This window comes from Centruroides vittatus, unplaced genomic scaffold (assembly GCF_030686945.1).
Source record: "Centruroides vittatus isolate TY-2023 unplaced genomic scaffold, ASM3068694v2 contig_474, whole genome shotgun sequence".
NCBI lineage: Eukaryota > Metazoa > Arthropoda > Arachnida > Scorpiones > Buthidae > Centruroides > Centruroides vittatus.
Window position 1 is genome coordinate 3,400,706 of NW_027122266.1, and position 22,332 is coordinate 3,423,037.

Below are 22,332 nucleotides of genomic sequence, written 5' to 3' on the forward strand. Positions count from 1 at the left end.
TAAATAATTTCTGGATTAAAATCGTCTGTTTCTTTACAATATTATTCATAAATGCTTAATTAATCATCATTTAAAAAAATACGTCATAATTTTAACCCCAAACACAAAAAAATGAAGAAGTTTAGGCCGAACTCCTACTCGCCATGCCGAAATTTGAAATGAAACTTATTTATATCACATTTATATAACTATACTTATATAAACTAATTTATATCACTTATCTAATTGCATAAATCTGAAATTTATGGGCAAACAAAATCATCCAGATTAGATGAGAGAAATAGATTTTACAATGACAATTTGCTCAATACGTCGTATAGGCTTCAATGTTTTGACCTATAGTAAAATGGCGGTCGATAGTACCCGTCGTTGCCGCCAAGGCGCTGTATCTAAGGTCAATCTGTGGTCACAACCACTCTATGTAGTATATTTCTAGCTCGTTGGACTTCGCCATCCGGCCATTATTGAACTTTCATTATACTAAATCACTTTCGGTTCTTACAATAAATAAGAAATGAATTATCATCAATTTTAAGAATTATTTTCTTTTATTAAATTTACCATATTTTCATTTTGAATAAGTATTAAATTATTTAGTGATAGTAGATTACCGTTTACGCATCACCAGCTGCTGGCCATGGTTTACCGTTATCTGTCAAGTTTTGCAAAACACACGTTTTTAGTTTGAGAGTATAAAGTCGCAAGATGGAGGACGTCATCCATATTCCTTCTTTTTTTATAGATTGAAAATGAGCTTTTGTCAAAAAATGAGCAGAAAATTTCATAATTTAGTTGTAATACATCGTATCCAGGTTGTAACTGGTGTTTTTTTAACCGAACTGGACTATGTCTCAAAATTTCGAGACCGAAATCGGGTTGTTGTCCCTCCCACTTGATGTCATTTTCGACATTTTATCATATTTGGATTTGAAATCACTGGGAAGATTAAGTTCTGTCTGTAAACGATTAAATCTGATCGTTAAGAACGACTATGTGTGGATAGAGAGAAGTAAAAATGCTGTTGTGACTAATCAGATATCTCAAGAGATTAAAAAGAGGTATTATCTTCAATCCTTTTAAATAAATTGATCAGTGAGAATTAAAAACTATACTACTGTTGCTATATACTACTGTTTGTTTGGTTTATTATCTTAATTTGAGCAATTTAAATCAAATTTTGAGTATATCTTACCAATATAGTAATTTGAATCTATAAATCTGTTTTGTTCTCAACAGGTTGACAAGAAATTAAGTAACCGAACAAAAACATCTGAGATGTAAAAGAATTGCTCCAAGTAAAAACTTGTGACAATTTAGACGACAGTCGAATTCTTTCTTTCCAAGTTTTTCATTGGTAAAGATAAGCTTGGTGCTTGGAAGTGTTACCCACATGATTTTTACCTGTATTATTTTCTACATTTCACTTCCAAGCACCAAGCTTATCTTTACCAAAGAAAAAATGCTAAGAAACATGTAAACTGACATAAGTTTTTACTTGGTGCAATTTTTTTACATCTCGCATGTTTTTGTTTAGATGTCAATTGTTTTTTGTTTAATAATTATATTATTACTTCAAGACATAAGACGATTATGTACAATTTGGTTGGTGCTCTGTGATCAAGCGCTGCCGACCAACGTGACGCCGACTGAATGCACCTCTGACCAAATGCATTGCCAACCAAACACTTTCAATATTCATTTCGGTTGGTGCTGACAAAATTTGCTGCTGACTGATGATTTTGATATGCTGTGCTGTTTAGAAAAATTGTTATCGAAAATTTTAATTTGCATACATTTCAGCTTTTGTTATTCTGGATAACATTTTGGACAAAATTCATTTGTTTCCATGCAATTTTATTCTTATAAGCATAAAATTAAGCTGTAAAACTGAACAGCTGTATGGGAAACCCTGTGAACTTTGACCTATTGACCTGGAAGTTTCGCCAGCACCTCACTGATAAATGACAAAGGCTTAAGTTTAAAATTTGAGCTTTCTAGACCCAATAATTTTTCTCTACGAGTGTGTGTGGTGTCTAATGAAGAAGAGGAAAATATAGCTTTTTTTGACAATTTTTTCACTTTTTAATGCTTATATGGCGACCGCTTTATACAAAATCTTGAAATTTTGCATATTGCCTAAAAAAAAACAATTACCATTCAAATGAGATATTTGGAATTACTTTAGACATTTGGGGATGGAGAAATCAACTATCGGAAATCAGCAACTCTGAAACAAGTAATCTAGTAATCGGCAAAAGGCAATTTGGAGGAATATTGTGTGACATTTCTATTTTAATGTTTTCCATGCTTATACATTTAGATATAAATTAAATTATATCAATAAATAACAGTATGCTAATGCCTTTTGACATTTTAAAACATAAAATACATGTGTATGTGTATACATACATAAGAACAAAAAAGTGAGAATAAACTTGGGTCCATGAGTGACTCTTAGCAAGATAGTTTGATCAAATTAAAACATTTAGCAAACATCTTTCTGCAATAAAATCAAATCAAAATGAATTATTCTCAACATATAATTTTAATAATATGTTAATGCTATTTAAGTGATAAATCTTTTTTTGTATGCTATTATTTACATATAAGAAATCAGTTATATCAATATCTATGATCAGTTTGATTTATTCAGCATTATTTTTACTCTACTTTTTAATAAAAGTAATTTCATTGTCATATTAATATTGGCTTTTATAGTAGTAGATAATATAATAATCGGTGGGGCATTACAGAAGGTATTATGTGAAGTGTTATCTCATGTATTAAGAATGATGTTAAAAAATAATTTAAATGTTTAAGAATTTAGAATTTTTAAACAAATAGACATAATACAGATGTATTGAATAATTGTTGATGACAATATTAACTGAAATTGTTTATTTTAAAAATTTCATTTTTATTTTCTTTTTTAAAAATAATTCCTAATTATTTTAGGTCATTTAGGCAGCTTTCTGCAAAAGAAAAATGCAGAATATCACAAAATTGGAAATGTGGCAAGCTTGCAGAAGACTTTCTATTAGTTCATCGAACTCCGTAAGAATTTTAAAAGAAAACTAAGAATTTCAATTAGTAAATTCTGAAATTTTAATGAGGTTTACGTAAATTGTTAGGTATATGCCATGGTTACAATTGAATAATAAGTATCTTTGGTATAGTAAAGCCAATACAATTTTATGCTATGAAAGAGCCATCGATGGAAACATAGCAAAATGGCCTATTCACACACTCAAAGGACATATAGAAGATGTTTGTCGTTTTGTATGCAGAGAAGGACTTATTGTTAGTGGAGGAAGGTAAGTTTGTTTTACTACTACTATTATTAATTATGATTAAAATATATTTTTGATATATATTTTCAGAGATGGTGCAATATGTGGTTGGGATGAAGAAAATGGACAGTTTATGTTTTATTTAAGACGTTGCCATAATAGTGACATTAATAGTGTTGACATATGGAATAACGTTATAGTGTCTGGTTCCAGAGACAAAAATGTGAAAGTAATTAGTTAAATGAAAAGTAATACCATTTTTATTTAAATACAATTCGGAATTTACAAATAAATTTTACTGTTTTAGATTTGGGTTCGCCAAAATGGGAGTACATCCTGTCAGCATCTATTACAAATTAGAGATCGAGTATGGTCTGTGGCTATTCCTCCCTGTGGCAGGTTTGTTATATTGATATTTAAATAATCATAGAATATCATTCTGTCCTCTTACAAAAAACACTTTTTATACTTAAGAAAAAAGATCACTAGTAAGAAGTTTTGACATACTATGTATTGTATTTCATTTTTTTGTGGTTTATTATTATTTTTATTGTTAGATATCAAACACAATCTGTGCTTAAATTATTGAGGAAAAATAATCTCATGGACCTAACATGAAGAGTCATGTGTAAAATTATAAGAATTTCATGAAATTGTCAGTTTTGCAAAATGACTTTAAAATTATATTCACATTTTCAAACTAATACTAAGTTATTAATATATTTCATTGAGTGATGTAATGAATACAGAGTTAAAATACTTCCTAGAAAAATTTCATTATTATTGATCAAATAGAAACATTATCCAAAATCTTCTTTAGGAAAAAAAACTATTATTTCTTTATGTGGAGTAATCAAAAAATAAATTTTTCATAGCTATATTTTTGGAGCAAGTGCACTTATAGGGTAAAAACTATGAAGATATACTTGAAATATGTTGTGCATGGGTAGTAGTTGTTTGAAGTTATTGCAAATACACAGTATGTACTCATGCTTTACTCCAAAAAAACATGATGGTGAACACACACATTGAAGATGTGGATGAAGGATGTGGGCAATAAATACAGTAAAAATAGTAAATACATTCTTAGACAAACAAATCAGTTTAATAAAAATGTTGTACATAATATACAAGTATATTGGGTAATATATAAGTCTACAGATACATTAAACTAAATCAAGAATGAGAAATATAACATTTAGACTGGTAGAAAAAAAAAGGTTGCTTATTTTGCCGTGTTGATTAATTTATTATTTTTCATCTTTTTTATAAACTGAATTACTCCTTACAAAAAAAATCACTTCTATTAAGTCAGCATTCACTGAAGCTCTTAAATCATATTTAATAATTTTAAGAGCGGAAAATAAACGCTCTACTGAAACTTGGTTGGTGGCAATGTTGTGAGAAATGCTGTGTTGTTGTATTTTGGATAATGTCTGGATAGTATTGCTGTTTAATATCCAAACTTGAAGAGTAGTCAATGTGAATTATTATTTCCAGTGAATATTAAATATCATCATCAAATTTTGTAAGATTTTTTTCTGTCTGTACTCATATTAGAACTCAAGCTTAATTTTGAGGGTAGAGATGAGTTTATAAAAAAAAAAAACTAGCAGATGAGCCAGATGTCACTCATGCAAAAAGTAACAATAATGAAGATTAAGATATTTAGATTATACTGGCTGATGGAGGTGTACAGACTGGATGTAATATCAAAGCAAAGGCAATAGTGCAAAGCAATTCTGTGATGGCATTGAGATTGTCAGAGATGAGCAGTGACCTGAACAGTTGTCAACATCCAACTGGAGAGGATTATATTGTAAGAGTAGAGGGTATGATTCACATCAACAGACATGTAGCTGTGGAAAATGCCACAAAAGTGGATATTGGCTATGTCCAAGTATACTACATGATCTTTGATGTGTTGCATTACTGCAGTGTCAACATACAGACTAAAGCTCATTCTGGCAATCTTGTGTTGTTGGTGCCAAAGTACTGATCACAAAGCAGCCAGAATGAGCATCAGCCTGCAACATCTCTTGCAGTGCAAGTATGGAGGCAACCAGTTTCTCTTCTGAACTGTGATGAAGGGGTGAGAGTTGGGTCCATTTCACCTTGGAATAAAAATTTGCTTTCATGGAGTGGAAGTACTAAGGTTTCTTTGTGAAGAAGAAGTTCACAATGGCCTAGTCAGTAGGCAAGATTCTTCTTAGTGTTTTGGGATGCTAAAGGAGTGTGTGCTGTTGCTGGACTTCCTGGAAAATGGAACTGTGAATACCATCAAGTACTATGACATACTGACAACATTGAAAGCTGCCATTTGAAAAGAAAGGCCTTCTCAGTTTAGGGATTATCCTTTTTGTGACAAAGCAAAACATGTGGTAACAGCATCCAATGTTGCCAAACTCAGTTGGGAATGACCCAAATCCTCCTTGTTACAGTCTGGATCTTATGTCAGTGGCTTCCACTTCTTTCCATCTTTGAAAAAAGTCTTAGAAGGCAGCATTTCACCAGCAGTGAAGAAGTGGACAAAGCCACTCAAAACTTTGCCCACAAGCAGAGTAGGGACTTTTATGAGAGGGATTTTTTAACCTGGTAAAACAATATGACAAATGCATTAATGAGAATGGAAACTATATAAAAAAGTAAAGTGAGAATGTCTATTTCTATGTGTAATATACTTGATTTCTGGAATAAAAATTCCTGTTCATAGCAGATGCAACAAAATATTCTTTTAATACAAATAATATTTGTACTAAAAAAGAAATAGCATTTTTCAGCCTAAATGAATAATTCATGAAGATATATTCTATGTAGTCTTATGCCTAGGCAAACTAAATATAATCAGCTCATAAAATACTGTGTAAATATAATCAAGAAAACAGTTGTAGATGTAAAGGGATTCTCAAGAAATATGTTCAACTAAATTTATTTTAATGAAGAGGAATTAATGTAATGCTCAAAGGAAACAATGTTGGAAAAAATAAATTTCATTATTTTCATATAAGACTAAATAATATGAACTATATAAAAACTATGTATTGGAAGATAATATGTTAACAGTAATATTTGCAGGAATGCCCACAATATTTGAATGATCAAACATATCACATACCTTTTATATTGATAAAACAGTTTTTTTACTACAACTACTACAACAGCTTTTTTCAAGAACATAAGTAATTTCTCTGTCAAAAATGAAATTGACTATTAATTGAGAAATATCACATTTCTTAGATGCTGGTTTTAAAAATTTAAGATTATTTTTGATTTGAAAAATGATGACTATTCTTCACTGGCATTTATAGGATTTGAAAGATGTTTTAAATATAAATTTGTTTTAAGATTTAATAAACATATTTACTCTCATATATTGACTTTAAACTGGCTTATTGTAAATACTTAGACAAAAACCTATTCCAGCAATTTATTTTTTATATAAACATATTTAAGATTACTTAATAAAGTTTTTAGTTTTTAACATATTTCACTTCATTCTTCAATATTAGACACTCATTAATTATATTAACTGTAGCTTGTTCATTAATGACATTGGATGAAGTCCCATATTTTTCCTTCAAAACAATTTATGAATGCATTATGGATACATTTACAAATTTATGGATTCATTTATGTAAATTATGACAGTATTTAACTAAATTATTTCTAAAATCCATTTTGATATAAGCAAAATAAATATAGATTTGATTTCATTCCAAATGTTTTTGTCAGGCTTTTTGATTTAATGTTTGTTTCCATCTGTGGCAGATTCTAACATGAATTAATAACAGATATAACACATGCAAGTTTCCATTCATTTTTCACAGGTTCTATCTTTAAACAGGGTATCTTGTGTGGAAAGTTTGATGGTAATGTTGAAATATCTGCAATTTTCTAGCTTTTACAAGTTACCATCTTAGGGTGATTGTCTCTTACAAGTTTACTGTAGTTTAATTATATAGATGTAGTATACTATTTTGTAATTATTTGCATAGTTAGCAAAATAAATGACATTGCATCTAACTTTGAAATATAATTATAGAATTTTTGTCATTTCATTTTTTTTTCCTCCAGATCTTTGTTGGTAGGTTCAGCTGGATATAATGGCATTCCTCCATTACAACTGTATGATATAGAAATGTATGTTATGATTATTATTAATAAATGAATTTTTTACATGCTACATTTAAAAATTTGTTTAAAAAAACTTTTTTATTAGAATTATATAAAGTTTTTCTGTATAATTCATTGATAGTGGTAGTCGAATTTGTACTTTTGGAAATGGCCATAGAAATGGAGCTGGAGTACTTCATGTTTATCCAGAATCATCATTTGAATTACTATCTTGTGGTTATGATACATGTGTGAGGATGTGGGATACTAGATGTGGAACAGAATGGTTGGTTTATATTTAATTATTAAGATAAATCAATTTTTATATAAAATTTTTTGGATATTTCATTTAGTGTTATTCAATGGGAAGATCCACATGATTCTGCAGTTTATTGTGTTGCTTCTGATCATCATATGACAGTACTTAGTGGAACTTCAAGACATGGACTAGTTAGATTATGGGATAAAAGAATGAATAAATCTTTACAGGTATACTTTTTAACCAATGTGATGATGATAATTAAGTTAAATGCCAAACAAACAGCCAAATTCTCTATCATGCTGCTTAAGGCTAATTAATTACTAAGTAATTTGTTTAGAGGTAAGCAGTTAAGCTGCCATTCTCTAGACAAATTACTTAGTAATTAATTAGCCTTAAATATCTTGATAGAGAATCCAGTTGTTTATTTTTATTTATTTTATTATCAAAATACTTTTAAGCAGTAAAAAATTTTAAATTTAAATTAGTTTATCAAAGTATTAATTTTTACTAAAAATTTAATTAATATTAACTTAGTAATTTTTTATGTAAAATATAAATATTTTAATATGTGATTTTTTTTAGATGTATTATGTTGGTCGTGGAAACAGTCCAGTGTATTCTGTAACATTTGATCCCAGTCATGCATATGTTGCCCTTGATCGATCTCTAAATGTTCTTTCTTTTTCTGGTCAAACACACACTAACCAAACTTTTAGATATGCATATACAAATGGAATTACCACTTGACAACTAGTCAATATGCAGCCATGAAATAAATTTTGTTGATGTTTTAAAATTTATGGATTTAATAAAAAGATTTTAAATACAGTTTTGTGAGAATTATTAATGATTCTAAAAGATGAAGTAAATTATATGAGTGTTTTTATTTACATATTCCATCAATATTTTAAATAATCTTTTGAAATTAAAATATATGCTTAAATATATTTTATAAATATTTAATATTTCATGAAGCCTTGAATCATTGTGATTTAAAAAAAAAACTCATGTATTTTATGAATTTAATAAATTTTTGCAATATCATTAAAGTTGTAAATTAGTGTGAGTTTTATGAGTATAAAGAGTGAACTTATATGAAATCAATGTGTATGTATGAAATGTTAGAAGGTATTACTAATGTATGATATTCAGTAAAGTTTTACATTAAAAGTTATTTTAATAAACCTACGTAACAATTTATTATAGGTTTACTACTATTAATAAATTACACAAAATCTTTTATATTAAATTTGTATACAATTAACAATTTTTCTGATTTTTAAATGTGTTTAATTGAATTGTTGATTTGTTTCCAATTAGTTACTCCTCATCTATTTATTGCTAAAACAACAACAGTTTTATTGAAAATTGTTGTAGCATAATTAGAAATTTCAAATGTTACTTACAATCTGTGTTCAGAATCATGAAATTCCAAAATTTTAGCATGTTTGGTATGGATTAGGATATTCCTCCATTCACTGTCCAAAGTAGCAGCCTAATGCTTTAATGAACTAAATTTAATGTAGGCTATCCTCCCTATTTGGCTGTATCCATTGTAGGCCTAACCAAACCAGAAAAATACTCTTCATATGCAAAAAATGGCCAGACTTTCATTAAAGAAAGTGCCATTATATTGGCAGGTCAGCTAAATAGCCAAGATTGCCAGTATAAGTAAGATCCAATACTAGTGTTGGACTGATCAGGAACTATGAGTCTGAAATGCATTTCTAATACTAACAAGCAATTATATATTGTGACATCGTCACAATGTTGGGCTGCAATTTTTAATCATATTTTTAATTTATTTAATTTAAAATATATGCTTTCCACTTCAAATTAGTAGGGTCTTTTCCCTGAAGATCATACTTTTCCTTTAACAATAGAGTCATCCAAGTCATCTGTTAACTGCTTTCAGGGGAAAAGTTTTGAATTGAAATAACGATTTTATTAATGAGATAGAGTGATTGAAGTTGAGAGATAATGTTAGGATCAGATACAGAGAGAGTGATTTAAATTCAGTAGATTTAATTCTCGGAATTCAGATATGTGCAGTTAAAGGAAAGATAGGGAATTAGACTTCAGGATGAGTTTAAAAAATGGAAATTTCAACTATTTAGGATCATACTTACAGGCAGGTTGACAAATAAAATAGGTAAGTATAGAATGGCAAGAACTCAAACAGTATTATTAGAAATTGACGGTGATGGCGTCTAAAAGAAAGACATGTTACTGGTATTTTACCGTATATACTAGCAGGTAAGTCCGTTGTTGCCCGGGCAAAAAATAAAAACAAACGTTGAGGTTATTTTGTACTTCTAACCTTTCTATTATAGTATTTTATTTATATTTACAAAGGTTGTATTACCTAAGAGTTTATCACATTGAGTGCCCACTCTAACATATTTTAAAAATTCTCTAAATTGTGTACAGCAGAGAAATAAAGAACTTTTAAAATGTATTAGATTGGTCACTTGGTGTGATAAACCCTCACATAAGATAACCTTTGTAGTTATACAAATCAAATACTATAATATAGCAAACATTAAAATGAAAAGCATATAGTTTGGTTATTTTAGCCTACCATTTTCACGTTTATCACGATACTCAGAAGGTACGAAATGGCACAGATTCAATGGTCAAGTAGATAGGAGTTGAAAATATAATATTTTCTAATGTTAACTCTTAAGAAACTGTACCATTCACAGCCGAAAATCAAACGGCAATCTGCCAACCAATCAAATTTCGGAAAAAACAGACCAAATATTTAAACACGGCACCCTCGAAAACCACTTAAGGTTACCGGCCAGCACAAAATATGATTTATGTAATTATTCGAATGCCTCCATACCACTGGTCCGATAGAAAGAAGGAACTGTGCAGAAGGCAGTCGAAGTAAATTCGACCAAAAGTAGTCATTGAACTCCCGGGGGAGAAAGGATGCTCAACGACTACTCATTAATACCGATCTATTATTAAAATTTGAAAAATAATCCGTATTGGGCGGGCTGTGATGGCTCCGCACCTGGTCGAAGTTGCTAGCTCTAACCTTAACGTCCGAGACTTCGTATGACTTGTTTAAATAAAAGCAATTATTCTAGCATTTTACAAGATTTTTTTTTTAAATGTGATAATAGTGTTGAAATTTTGATAACAGATTGTATGAACTACAGGTGAAGTATGTTTTTGTTTATGAATTGCGTTTGTGTATGAACTTGAAGTATGCACAGTATTGCGTTTATGGGAAAATTGGGCTGTAATTTTAATAAATTGTAAATCTATAAATTCCTATTGTCGTGATCTATCTATCTGTCCTTCCTTAATCTCGAGAAAGGAGTTAGATAGATAGAAGTCACCAGATGTAAAAAGCGTAGAGCAAGAGGCCCAGATTAACTATATACGAACTGCAATCTCAGAACGGAAGTAACATTATTTTGATTCAGAGTTTTTCCCCAAACGGAGTTAGATATATGACTGACACGACTTTATTGCTAATAGGAAAAGTATGACAGAGGGGCACTAAAAGAATTGAGAACATGGTGACGAAAAGTTGCAGCTCGGCATTGTGATGATGTCACAATAAATAATCGCTCGTTAGAATTAGTTTGGTTTATTTGGTTATGTCAACGCGACAAGTAAGCGATCTGCGGAGGTGGATGCATCCCGGAAAGACGTTTATGTAAAGTTGGTCCAAATGAAGTGTTACTAACGCGAAGAAAACCCAGAAAACACGTGGCCAGTCTGTTGGCCATCCGCGAACCTACGACCGACTAATGGTGTTTCGGTGGTTTAATCCATTCGGTTACTGGCGAGTACTTATTGGGTTACAATTTGAAAAAAACTGTAGAGCTATAAATTCCCAGTCGCCCGTCCGTCTCAGACCTTCCTTAATTTCGAGAACGGAGTTAGACGAAAGTCGAGACCAGACATGGAAATCGTAACAGAAAAGGACCAGATTACCTATATATGAACTTCCGATTTGTACTGCAACTCACGTTATTTCTATACAAAAATTTTCCCCGAATGGAGTTAGATACATAATCTGCACGACTCTATTGCTAACAGGAAGAGTATGATGTATAGGGGCAAAACATTACTACACTCCAAACAAGCAAATGCTATGTCCTACATGTCGTAGTAATGGCGTATTGGCGCATGTATTTCGCGCTATATCATTGTTGTAGTAATTCAGTGAATATAATATATATATTTTTAATATCATATTTTTTTTTTGTAAGAATTATATTTAGTTAATTATTTTGTTAACTTTTTGCCAATAGATGGCGCTACTCAGATAATCGAATGTAAATAAAAATCAATTGATTGATAGAAATGCAATAGATTTTTGGAGTGGGATGTATCGGTACGACATCGTCTAAGTTAGAAGTACTTGAACCTAACTGCCAAGTTTCGTAGGAATTGGTCGAACGGCCTAAGAGTGTATAGAGAATTGTCTCTACCCTGTCGACCTTTAATAAAGAACCAAAATTTAATAGTATTAATGCCCTTTATACACATGCTACTGTGCCAAATTTTGTTTCTTAAACTTTACTCATTCTGAGATATTGTTTAATAGTTCAGGACAGAATAAAGAAATTAAACAAATTAGACGCCAACATACGCGCCTGGACGCGCGAATTTTTCCCTTTATTTGACATTTTTTGGGTTCGAGAGATCTCCAAACGTGTAGATTTGCAAAAAACTCGGAGAGTCAAATGTAACACGATTCAAATACTTTTTCGTTTTTTTATATACATAACAAGTTGGGAAAGTAAAAAGGAGTCGGAGTCGTGGGATTTTTGACGACTCCGACTCCACAGCCCTGATTTAAGAAACAATTCACGGAGTTGCTTAACTTTGCTGGCAACATTTGGTGGTGACATCTGTTATGATGTTTTATTAAAAACTTTTTATAGTTTTAATTATTATAAAATGAAAAAAATAATAATTTTGAGAGTAGGGATGGGTTTTATAAAAAAAAAAAAAATTGTAAATGCTAAAAACAAGTGAAATCGTCATTAAGTCTGACCCTACTCAAGATATGACACACGATCCCCTTTATATACCCAGGGCCGGCCATCGGGGGGGTGCGGCGGATGCTACGCACCGGGGCCCCGCGATTGAGGGGGCCCCAACATTATCAAGAATGCAGTATTTTTAGTAATTTTTCTGAAGTAATTAATGTATTAGCAAGAACAAAATCACGCTTTAAATAAACATGCATTAATATATGTTCGTGTTTGTAAATTTTTTTATTTTAGAAAAACATTTGGGCCCAAATAGTTTCTTGCACCCGGGCCCCTTTATCGAGAAGGCCGGCCCTGTATATACCCACTCCCTCGACCTTAAACCATCAAAATTTAATAGCATTAATCCCCTAATATACAAACTTCCCTGCCAAATTTCATAAATTTTTGACATAAAGTACAGGAGTTATTATGCTTCAAAGAGGGGGAACAAAATCGTGCTCCCCCACACACTAACATCCATATGGATGTTAGTGTGTGGAGAGAGCACGACTTTTTTTGCACCTTTCGACGTTTCCAGGTGTTCTGAGTCCAAAAATGTAAAAATCTTGGGGATGGAGTCATTTTTTGACCGATCGCCATATTTTTCCTCTGTTATATAGGCTATAACAGAGCCGGAAAGTAATAAAGTTTGCCTTTATCTGGATAAAATTTCTATGGCTGTTTAAATGCTTCAGAGGATAAGCTATGGCAGTGATTCTCAACTTTTTTTCGTTACGATACACTTAATAATTTAAAAATTTGGCGGCACACACGGTTACTTCGGTAAGTACCGCAGGACAACCGATGACGTCATAAGAGTGATTTTAAAACGCAGTTGGTTATTTAGGTAACGTTTTCTACACGCCTTGGTAACCACCGGCAGTTACCGGTAACACCAGTTACAATTTCCAAACGTGCCCTAGGAAAGTAGAACCGATTGAACTACCGGTACTTGTCTGACGTCGTTTATGTATGGGTATTCGCAGTGGCGGCACACTAAAGAATCACTGGTATTCCCAATTATATTGTAATACATATGTATTAAATTACAACAAAAAAATGCAAAAACGCCTAAACAGATAAAGTTTATACAGAAACAGAACATCATGTACAAAACTTGCTTTCAGAATATGTAGCAATACTTAAATAGAGGTATTTAAAAAATAATTTTATTTTCGATTCAATATGTCCACATCCTCGCCTGTAATTTCAAATTACGAGGGCTACTTTTTAAATAAGGTCCGTTTGTGAATGAAAGTGAGAATAATGAGCAATCACGGCAGTATGCATGCGCTTCTTCTCCGAGCAAGCTTGGCGCGTGTTTTGACGCCATTTGCAGCCATATCGTCTGTCTGTATGCTGAGCTGTAGAAATTTAAAATGTTTAAGATAATTGAGTCTCCCGCCGACTGTGAGATCGATCTGTTATTCGATTCTTGAATGCAAGAAACTTGGCAGCAGCGGAAATTCACCGTCAGATTTGTGAAGTTTACGGTGATAATGCTATGAGTGACAGTAAGTTCGAAAATGGGTAAGAATGTTCAAGGATGGGCGAGTTAATGTGCATGATGAGCCACGCCCTGGCCGACCTTCTCTGATTTCTGAAGATTTGATTCGTGATGTGGATAACAAAATTCGAGAGGACCGACGATTCACGATTTCAATGTTATCAATTGAATTTCTACAGATTTCAAGATCAGTTTTGTATACCATTGTTTCGGAGAAACTGAATTATCGAAAATTGTTTTCTCGGTGCGTTCCAAGACTGCTTTCTGACGATCACAAAACAAAAAGATTAAAGTGCTTTATCGTTTTGACTCGATACGATCATTCACACAGTCCAGACCTTGCACCCAGTGATTTTCATTTGTTTCGATACTTAAAGGAGTTCCTTGGTGGTCAACATTTCAACGACGAAGAAGAAGTGAAAACTGCAGTCGTGGATTGGGCTTCTTGACAGGCGGCAGATTTCTTTGAAGTCGGAATTCAAAAAATTGTTGAGCGATATGACAAATGCTTAAACAAAATGGAAATTATGTAGAAAAGTAGATAAAAGTATGTAGAATATGGAAAAAAATATATTTTAATGATATTTACAGTAATTTTTCTTCTTATTAAAAAACGGACCTTATTTAAAAAAATAGCCTTCGTATCATTTTATTAAATTTCTCCAAAACCAAATATACGTTTTCCTTCTTTACACATGATACTAGTAATTACATTTTTGAATTTTATAAGCTTTTCTTGACAGAACAGTAGAAAAAATTACAAAACTGCTTGAAAACAGCAAAACTACCAACCAAACGGATAAAACAGCTTTTACCCGCCGCAAAGCGACTCGAGCGCGAGCTGTCGGCTATCTGATACATTAACTCTAAAACATAGATCAGTATATCTATCAACTCTGGTCCAACCGACATATTTACAAAGTATAAGCTTCACCCTGCTATAAAAATATGTATCAGGGCGACTCCCTGGCATGACTACAGCGCTGACATAATAATGTTATATAATTACACCATCTTATTACAGCTCGTTTCACGAATCTTGACCATGCTGTAAAACTGCGCAGTAGCAAAGTCAACCTATTTGCTTACTTGTTAGTAAAGGAAACTGCTTGTTCGACGAATCGTAACAAGGTTAACGAAAGAGTTTCCGGAACTTTTTCAAACCAAGAGCCCCAAATAAGTATTGTATATCGCGTGACTAAGATGCATAAAATGATCTGTAATTATTAGTTAATATTTTTACTACTACTGTAAGTAAGAACGACATAACAATAGTCGGGAAAGCGAGATTCGAAAAAACATAGACAGACCATTTTAAAATAAAAAGAATTCGTTCGTCAAATTTCTACAAAATTACATTTTGATGCAGTATTTAGATAATTTGAAAACGAAACGAAATAAAACATATGTTCCGAAATGATTCACTGATTCTTTTTTGGTTTCATTCCGATTAAAAATGAACTTTCTTATAAATTTAAATTTTATTACCTCACATATTGCACTTAGATTTAAACTTTAGTTAAATTTTTACACTCGTTAAACATCCAAGTATAATTTTTTTTTTTTTTAAACTCTTTTCGCCCTTTGGGCACTAATAGGGCCTCTTTAGCAAGCCCATTATGGATTCGGCCAGGCCCACAATGGGCCGGACAGGTGGTGAGGGAGGGGTCCACATATCTGAACGGAACACCCCCAAAAAATTCCTGGGGATTTTTCGACCCATCCGGACTCGATTCCGGTTCCTCCAGAGCGGTAGGCTGCCAATTTGACCGCTCGGCCATCCGGTGTCAAATTATATCTGACTATAACGACAAAATTTTTATGACCCTTCCCTCACCACCCAACCGCCTCATTGTGGGCGTGATCGAACCCATAAAGAACATGCTAAAAACAAGGCCCTCTTAGTGCCTACAGGGCGGAGTTAAAAAAAAAAAAATTCTTCGCATCATATGGCCGCGTGGCCGAGGACAGACCGACAGTTTCGATTCTTTGAAAATTTTTATGGGTTATTCGATCCGTTCTATTCTTCATCTTTTATTGCGAGTTGGCCGAACTCATGATAGCATTCAAAAAGTCCTGCAGCGTAATTTTTCTCGCTAAACTTTGAACTTGTGTTTGGCACCATCAGTTATCAGGTCTTAATTAATAATGTAAAATGTTTCAAGTATTATAAAATGGCAAAAAACTTAATTTTGAGGGCAGAGAAGTGTTTTACAAAATAAAAAATATATATATATTCTGCAAACGCTAATACGAGAAAAATCGTCATTTAAGTCCGACCCTCCTGTATCTCTCCACCCGACCTTTAATAACCAAAATTTAATAGCCCTAATACACAAATCTCCCTGCAAAATTTCAGAAATTTTCGACAAAAAGCACAGGAATTATTAAGCCTCAAAGAGGGTGAACAAAATTGTGCCCCAATCACAGAAAAATATCCCCGATTTTTTTTTTTTTTTGCATTTCTCGACGTTTCAAGGATCAGAATCCAAGAATATAAAAATCTTGGGGATCATTTTTTGACCGATCGCCATACTTTCCGTTATATATAACAGAGCCGGGAAAGCACTTATATATATATTGATTTAAGAAAGCAGATTACGGAATATTAAGAATAAAATTTGACTATTTTATAAATTGAGAGAGAAGTATTGCTTCCGTCTTATTCTTCTGCTGTAAAATTTAATTTTTTAAATATGATTTTAAAAAATTAAATTGTATTTATACCAATAAAAATACATAGATTTGTATTGTTTTCTCATTGGTATGAACTCTTATCGTGTATACTCAGAAAATTCCGCTTCTGATCCAATACTCGTTTGTACGAGTAGTTTAAAGAGTATGGTAAATTTATTTATACAAACCAGGGAAAATTAATGTATTATTTAAAAACGCTAAAGTAAAAATACAAGTGTTCCATTACATTTCAGTTCAAACTAATAATGGAGAATAAAGTCGAAATTACTGTATATAAGAATAACAATGGAAATTTTACATACCCATGTTTTGAAAATTATGTTTATCTGTTGTCAGGTTTGCATTTTCCTTAGGATATATACAATCAATTTAATAAATTAAATGGCAATTAAAACTAATTTTATCAAAACACCATATTATTTAAGTTAGTTGAATTTTTTTATTTATAGTAATCTTCATCTATATAAAATTAACACTTAAATGACAAAGTGCTTATTTTTCTTTTCATGGACTAGAAAAAAACCTTCATTTAGTCTTTTATAAACAACTTATTGTAAACATAAACTACAACAATTTATTGTATAAAAATTAGAAATTTTAAAAGAAGAAAGATATTTACAGCAGTATAATTAACAATGAAATAAATATTCATAATAATGTAAAAAAATTGTTATACCATAAATAAATTTCAAAACCATTCTATTTATTTAATGTCATTTCACTGTTAATGCCTAGTAAAGATTCATATACTTCAAAACTTCTTTTCAAAATTTTAAAATAGATTCTCTCTCTAAGATACTCTAATAAAAAGGAAACTTTGTGGAGAGAATTAAAAAACTTATTTAAAATTTAAATTTATTTGAGTTTCACTCATGACATTAATAATCTTTTGACTGTGATCATTGAAAAAATAGTCAACATTACATAATTTTAATGACAACAACTTGACATCAATTTCTTAAAACAGACTACACATATAAAGTTTACTGATACGGTTAACTTTATCTAAGAGATTTTAAGTTCAGATTTTTTATTAATAAATAAGTGTTTAGGACTTAAAACTGTGACATTTTTTCATTTTCAGTCATTCTTTTAAGTTCAGCTTCTAAATTAGCTCTTTTTTCAACGTGTGCTTCTCTGACATTTCGTGGAATTTTTCTTCGATAATTTGTATCTGACATTACTTTATTTAATTTTTCTAATTCTTTTTGGATCTTCTCTCTTTTCTTTCTTCTTGATAATATTTGTTCTTCTTCTGATGAACTTTGAAGTTCCATCAAAATAGTCATTTGATTATTATACAGTCTGGAAACCCAATTGCGATCTTTCATTTGTAAACAGTCTTCATCTTTACCAAATTGAAAATTTAATGATTGTAAAGCACATAATGTACTTAAAAGGGTTTTAAAAGGTACCAGATTTTGAAATAAATTATTATTTTTCACATTAATTACAATAACAGGTTTATTATGAGACATTCCATAAAAAGATTTCATTGATCGTATAGCATGGGTTAATTCTAAAACAGTTTTAAATGTATCATCCAGTTCTTCATTTCTCCATACACCCCATTCCTTCATGTTAGGATATGGTGCTATGCAGACACTTTCTTCCCAATCCCATTCCAATATTGTAGCTAAACGCTGATATAATTCTTCAGAAAGGAATGGCATGAAGGGACTAATCAAACGAATGAAAGTTTCCACACAGTTAAACATAATGTCACATATTTTGGAAATTTCATTTTGTTGATCTGAATGAATTAATGGCTTAACACTCTCAATATAGATATCACAAAACTCTTGGATCCAGAATTTCTGAATTGCACTTGCTCCATGGTTTAAATTATACTTTTCAAAACAGTCATTACAAATTTCAACTACATTAGCTAAGCGACTTAAAATCCATTTATCAACATCACTTAATATATGCTTCTCTGATAACCGTTCTGGCAAGAAATCTGGATTATATTTTTCTAATGTCTTACAAAAAAATCTTGTGCCCTGCCAAATTTTGTTACAAAAATTTCGACAACTTCGAATATGTTTAATGTCTATATTAATTCTTTCTGTTTTAAAATTATGTAGTAACAATGCAAAGCGAAGACCATCAGTACCACATTCAGGGATCCCATTTGGAAAATTTTCTTCTTGGCCCTGAAGTGAAAGATTTAGCTCCTCATCAGTTAAATAACCTAATCTATGGGATTCTTTTACAACTTCTTTTAATTTTTTAAGTGTTGCTCCATGTATAATGTCCATAGGATCAATAACATTTCCTAAAGATTTACTCATTTTCCTGCCTAAGCTATCACATAAAATACCATGAAAAATAATATTTTCAAATGGAAGCTTTCCAGTAAAATGTTCTCCTAACATAACCATTCTTGCAACCCAATAAAAAATAATATCATGACCTGTCTCCATTAAACTAAGTGGATAAAAATCTGACTGTAACTTATCTGGCCATCCATGAACAGAAAGCGGAATTAATGCAGAAGAAAACCATGTATCTAATACATCTTCATCCTGTTTAACTGTGAGGTTTGACTTCTCAGTATCCAACTTTTTGGATCCTTCTATAGCTGCAATTTCTTCATTTTGCGCAGCTATCCATACTTTCTTACCTTCAGAGAGATTCTGAACAAGATATGCTGGTATTTGATGTCCCCACCATATTTGTCTAGATATACACCAATCTTGAATATTTTTAAGCCATTCTTGCCATATAATTTTATATCTTTCTGGTATAAATTTAATATTTCCATTTTCAGCAGCTTGGCTTGCTTTTTTGGACATTTCTGAACAATTCAAATACCATTGGTCTTTTAACCGAGGTTCAATTATATCACCTGATCTACTGCATATAGGAATAGTAGTAGCATGATCTGTATTTCCATGATAGAGTTCCTTTTCTTTTAATGCTTCACGAATTAACTTCCTAGCAACAAATCTAGGTAAGCCTCTAAACTGCCCATAGTTTTCTTTAATTTTTCCACTATCATCAAAGATCTCATGAAATGGAAGATTATATTTTTCAGCTATTTCAAAATCAATTTCACTATGTGCAGGTGTCACTTTTAATGCTCCTGTTCCAAATGAAATATTAACAGAATCATCAGATATAATTGGAATATTTTCTCCAGTGAATGGATGAGTTGCTAATTTTCCAATAAAATTATGATATCGACTATCTTGTGAATGAACCGCGATAGCCGTATCACCTAACATAGTTTCTAATCTTGTAGTTGCTACTATAATATGTTCATTGCTATTCATAATTGGATATGCAAATCTATCAATTATACCAAATTCCACTGGTTCATTCATTCCCGGTATAGACAACATTGTTCTACCATTCAGTGTCAGATGTTCTACTTCAAAATCTGCAATTGCAGATTGTAAGATACAAGACCAGTGAACAAATCTTTCTTTTCTATAAATAAGACCTTGGTTAAATAATTTAATAAAAGCTTCTCTCACAGCTTTTGACATATTTGAATCCATCGTAAAGACAGATCTATCAAAATCTAACATAGATCCAAGCTTATAAAACTGTTCATGAATCTTATTGATCTTCTCATCTTTCCAATTATGTATTTCTTTCAAAAATTCTTCTTTTCCAACTTCATGTCTAGATTGTTTTCTTTCATTAAAAAGTTTTTTTTCTACCACAACTTGCGTGGCGATACCTGCATGATCACAACCCGGTATCCAAAGTACTTTATTACCAAGCATGCGATTCCATCTTATGATAGTATCCTGTATTGCAATAGTAAGTGCATGACCAAGATGAAGCGGTCCAGTAATATTAGGTGGTGGTATTACCATAGAGAATACTTTTGATTCATTTTTACTCAGCAGAGGATCATCAGGTTTAAAGTATTTTTGTTTTTGCCACCATTCGTACCACATTGATTCAACCAGTTTTGGATCATATGCTGAAGGTAATGTACCAGAAACATCTTTTACACTTAATTTTTTAAGTTTTCTAGTATTTTGTAAATGAATTGTACTGGTACAAAATCTGTTAATTCGAAACGCAGTAAAATATACTAAATAAGAAGATTTTTTTGACACTTTAAGCATTTTTAAAAATTCAAAACGATCTTTACATTAAATACTTTATTACTATAAGAGGCTTAACATAAATAAAACTCGACATTACCTCCATAACAACACATGTTTCTCTTGAACGAATGCCAAATTCCTTTAAACATCAATCCGCCCAATTAAAATTAAAATACTAAATAAATAAACTTAAATTTTTACATTGTATTATTTATTATATTAACAAAAAATGAAAAAATAAAGTAAAACTTTTAATAATAATCTATAATTTTAAATACGTATATAGATAAAAATTTAATAATTTTCATAATACGTATTTAGTTATTAAGATATATCGTTTTAATATTAAAATTTTAATAAGAATTATTTTTTTCGAACTATATTAATGAATTATTAAAAATAAATTTTTAATATTTTACAAATATCTTAAAATAAACTGACTATTTTCTTATATCAAGTTTCTAAAAATATATGTAACATATAAACATTAATTAATTTTTACAGAATTAACTATTTTAAAATTTTATACAGATAATAGATTTAACGATAGGTTGGCAACTTCGAATTATCAGTGTAAACCACGTGCTTAGTAAAATTATTCTTAGGTGTTTTAAACGTCATTTGTAAAAAATAGAAAGTTTGCAAACTTTAATTGATTTCCGTTAGATAGGAATGTAAGTAAATGAAAAGTTAACGTATTAAAATATTTAAGATTGATTCGGATAAAGTTTTGATAATTAATTAGAGATATTGCTCACGTGGTGGGTGTGGTTGATTAAGTAAAATGTGGGTAAAATAGCTGCAACCATGCTTACGATAAACGGTTCAAAAATATAATATTGTTATAAGTTTTTTTAAAACTACATTTTATTGATGTTTATCTTTATCTTAGAAAAGCGCTTACGCTGAAATCATATTATTTTACGTCCTACTATATCATTAACATATAAAATATAATGAACATCTGTAATATAATATAATTGTTGGCGGGAAATTACATAGATATTCTCAACTGATATGGAATCAGAATAATATAATTTTAAAGAAAGTAAAACAATATATTATGATTTTATTATATGTAAACAGTTTCCTGGTAGTGCTCATGCATAACCAGGCTGCACATTGTGCAAATAAATAATAATAATAATAATATATGTAAACAGTGAAAGAATACAATATTGGAAAAAGCATGTTTAGTTTTGAAGATGATAACGAACAAGTGAATACTAGTATTTTCTCAGACTATATTTCAGTTGAAATGGGATGCATCTGAAATTAAGCAATTGGTTTTTCTGTTTTCTTTTGTACATGGTATGATCTAAAAGTTTGGGGAATGCAGTAATCTATGACAACAAAAGCATGTATTTGAAATTACAGCGTATGAAAT

The 22,332-nt window shown here is 30.9% G+C and overlaps 3 protein-coding genes across 3 annotated transcripts in view; 2 read left to right on the forward strand and 1 right to left on the reverse strand.

Moving 5' to 3' along the window:
• Positions 1 to 571: 571 nt before the first annotated feature.
• LOC136977809 (F-box/WD repeat-containing protein 4) lies at positions 572 to 8,493 on the forward strand. The gene is made up of 9 exons (XM_067273387.1): positions 572 to 1,058; positions 2,956 to 3,054; positions 3,132 to 3,314; positions 3,381 to 3,519; positions 3,598 to 3,689; positions 7,365 to 7,430; positions 7,546 to 7,689; positions 7,757 to 7,892; positions 8,248 to 8,493. The coding sequence occupies exons 1-9, from the start codon at positions 847 to 849 to the stop codon at positions 8,410 to 8,412; spliced, it is 1,236 nt and encodes a 411-aa protein (XP_067129488.1). The 5' UTR covers positions 572 to 846; the 3' UTR covers positions 8,413 to 8,493.
• Positions 8,494 to 17,116: 8,623 nt separating this feature from the next.
• On the reverse strand, positions 17,117 to 21,096 carry LOC136977810 (valine--tRNA ligase-like). The gene has a single exon (XM_067273388.1). It carries the CDS (start codon positions 20,961 to 20,963, stop codon positions 17,931 to 17,933), a length of 3,033 nt encoding a protein of 1,010 aa, XP_067129489.1. The 5' UTR covers positions 20,964 to 21,096; the 3' UTR covers positions 17,117 to 17,930.
• A 416-nt stretch (positions 21,097 to 21,512) lies between these two features.
• Positions 21,513 to 22,332, forward strand: part of srl (spargel) — a 42,191-nt gene continuing 41,371 nt past the window's right edge. The window contains exon 1 of the mRNA XM_067273258.1: positions 21,513 to 21,619. Within this exon, the coding sequence (XP_067129359.1) occupies positions 21,618 to 21,619 (2 nt within the window). The 5' untranslated portion in view covers positions 21,513 to 21,617. The remainder of the gene's footprint in view (positions 21,620 to 22,332) is intronic.

Excerpts from the sequence above, each read along its gene's own strand:
- LOC136977809 (XM_067273387.1), top strand. The coding sequence starts at position 847 with ATGTCTCAAAATTTCGAGACCGAAATCGGGTTGTTGTCCCTCCCACTT. Across the intron at positions 3,055-3,131 it reads CTATTAGTTCATCGAACTCC|GTATATGCCATGGTTACAAT; the intron begins GTAAGAATTTTA and ends GTAAATTGTTAG. Across the intron at positions 3,315-3,380 it reads CTTATTGTTAGTGGAGGAAG|AGATGGTGCAATATGTGGTT; the intron begins GTAAGTTTGTTT and ends ATATATTTTCAG.
- LOC136977810 (XM_067273388.1), bottom strand. The coding sequence starts at position 20,963 with ATGCTTAAAGTGTCAAAAAAATCTTCTTATTTAGTATATTTTACTGCG.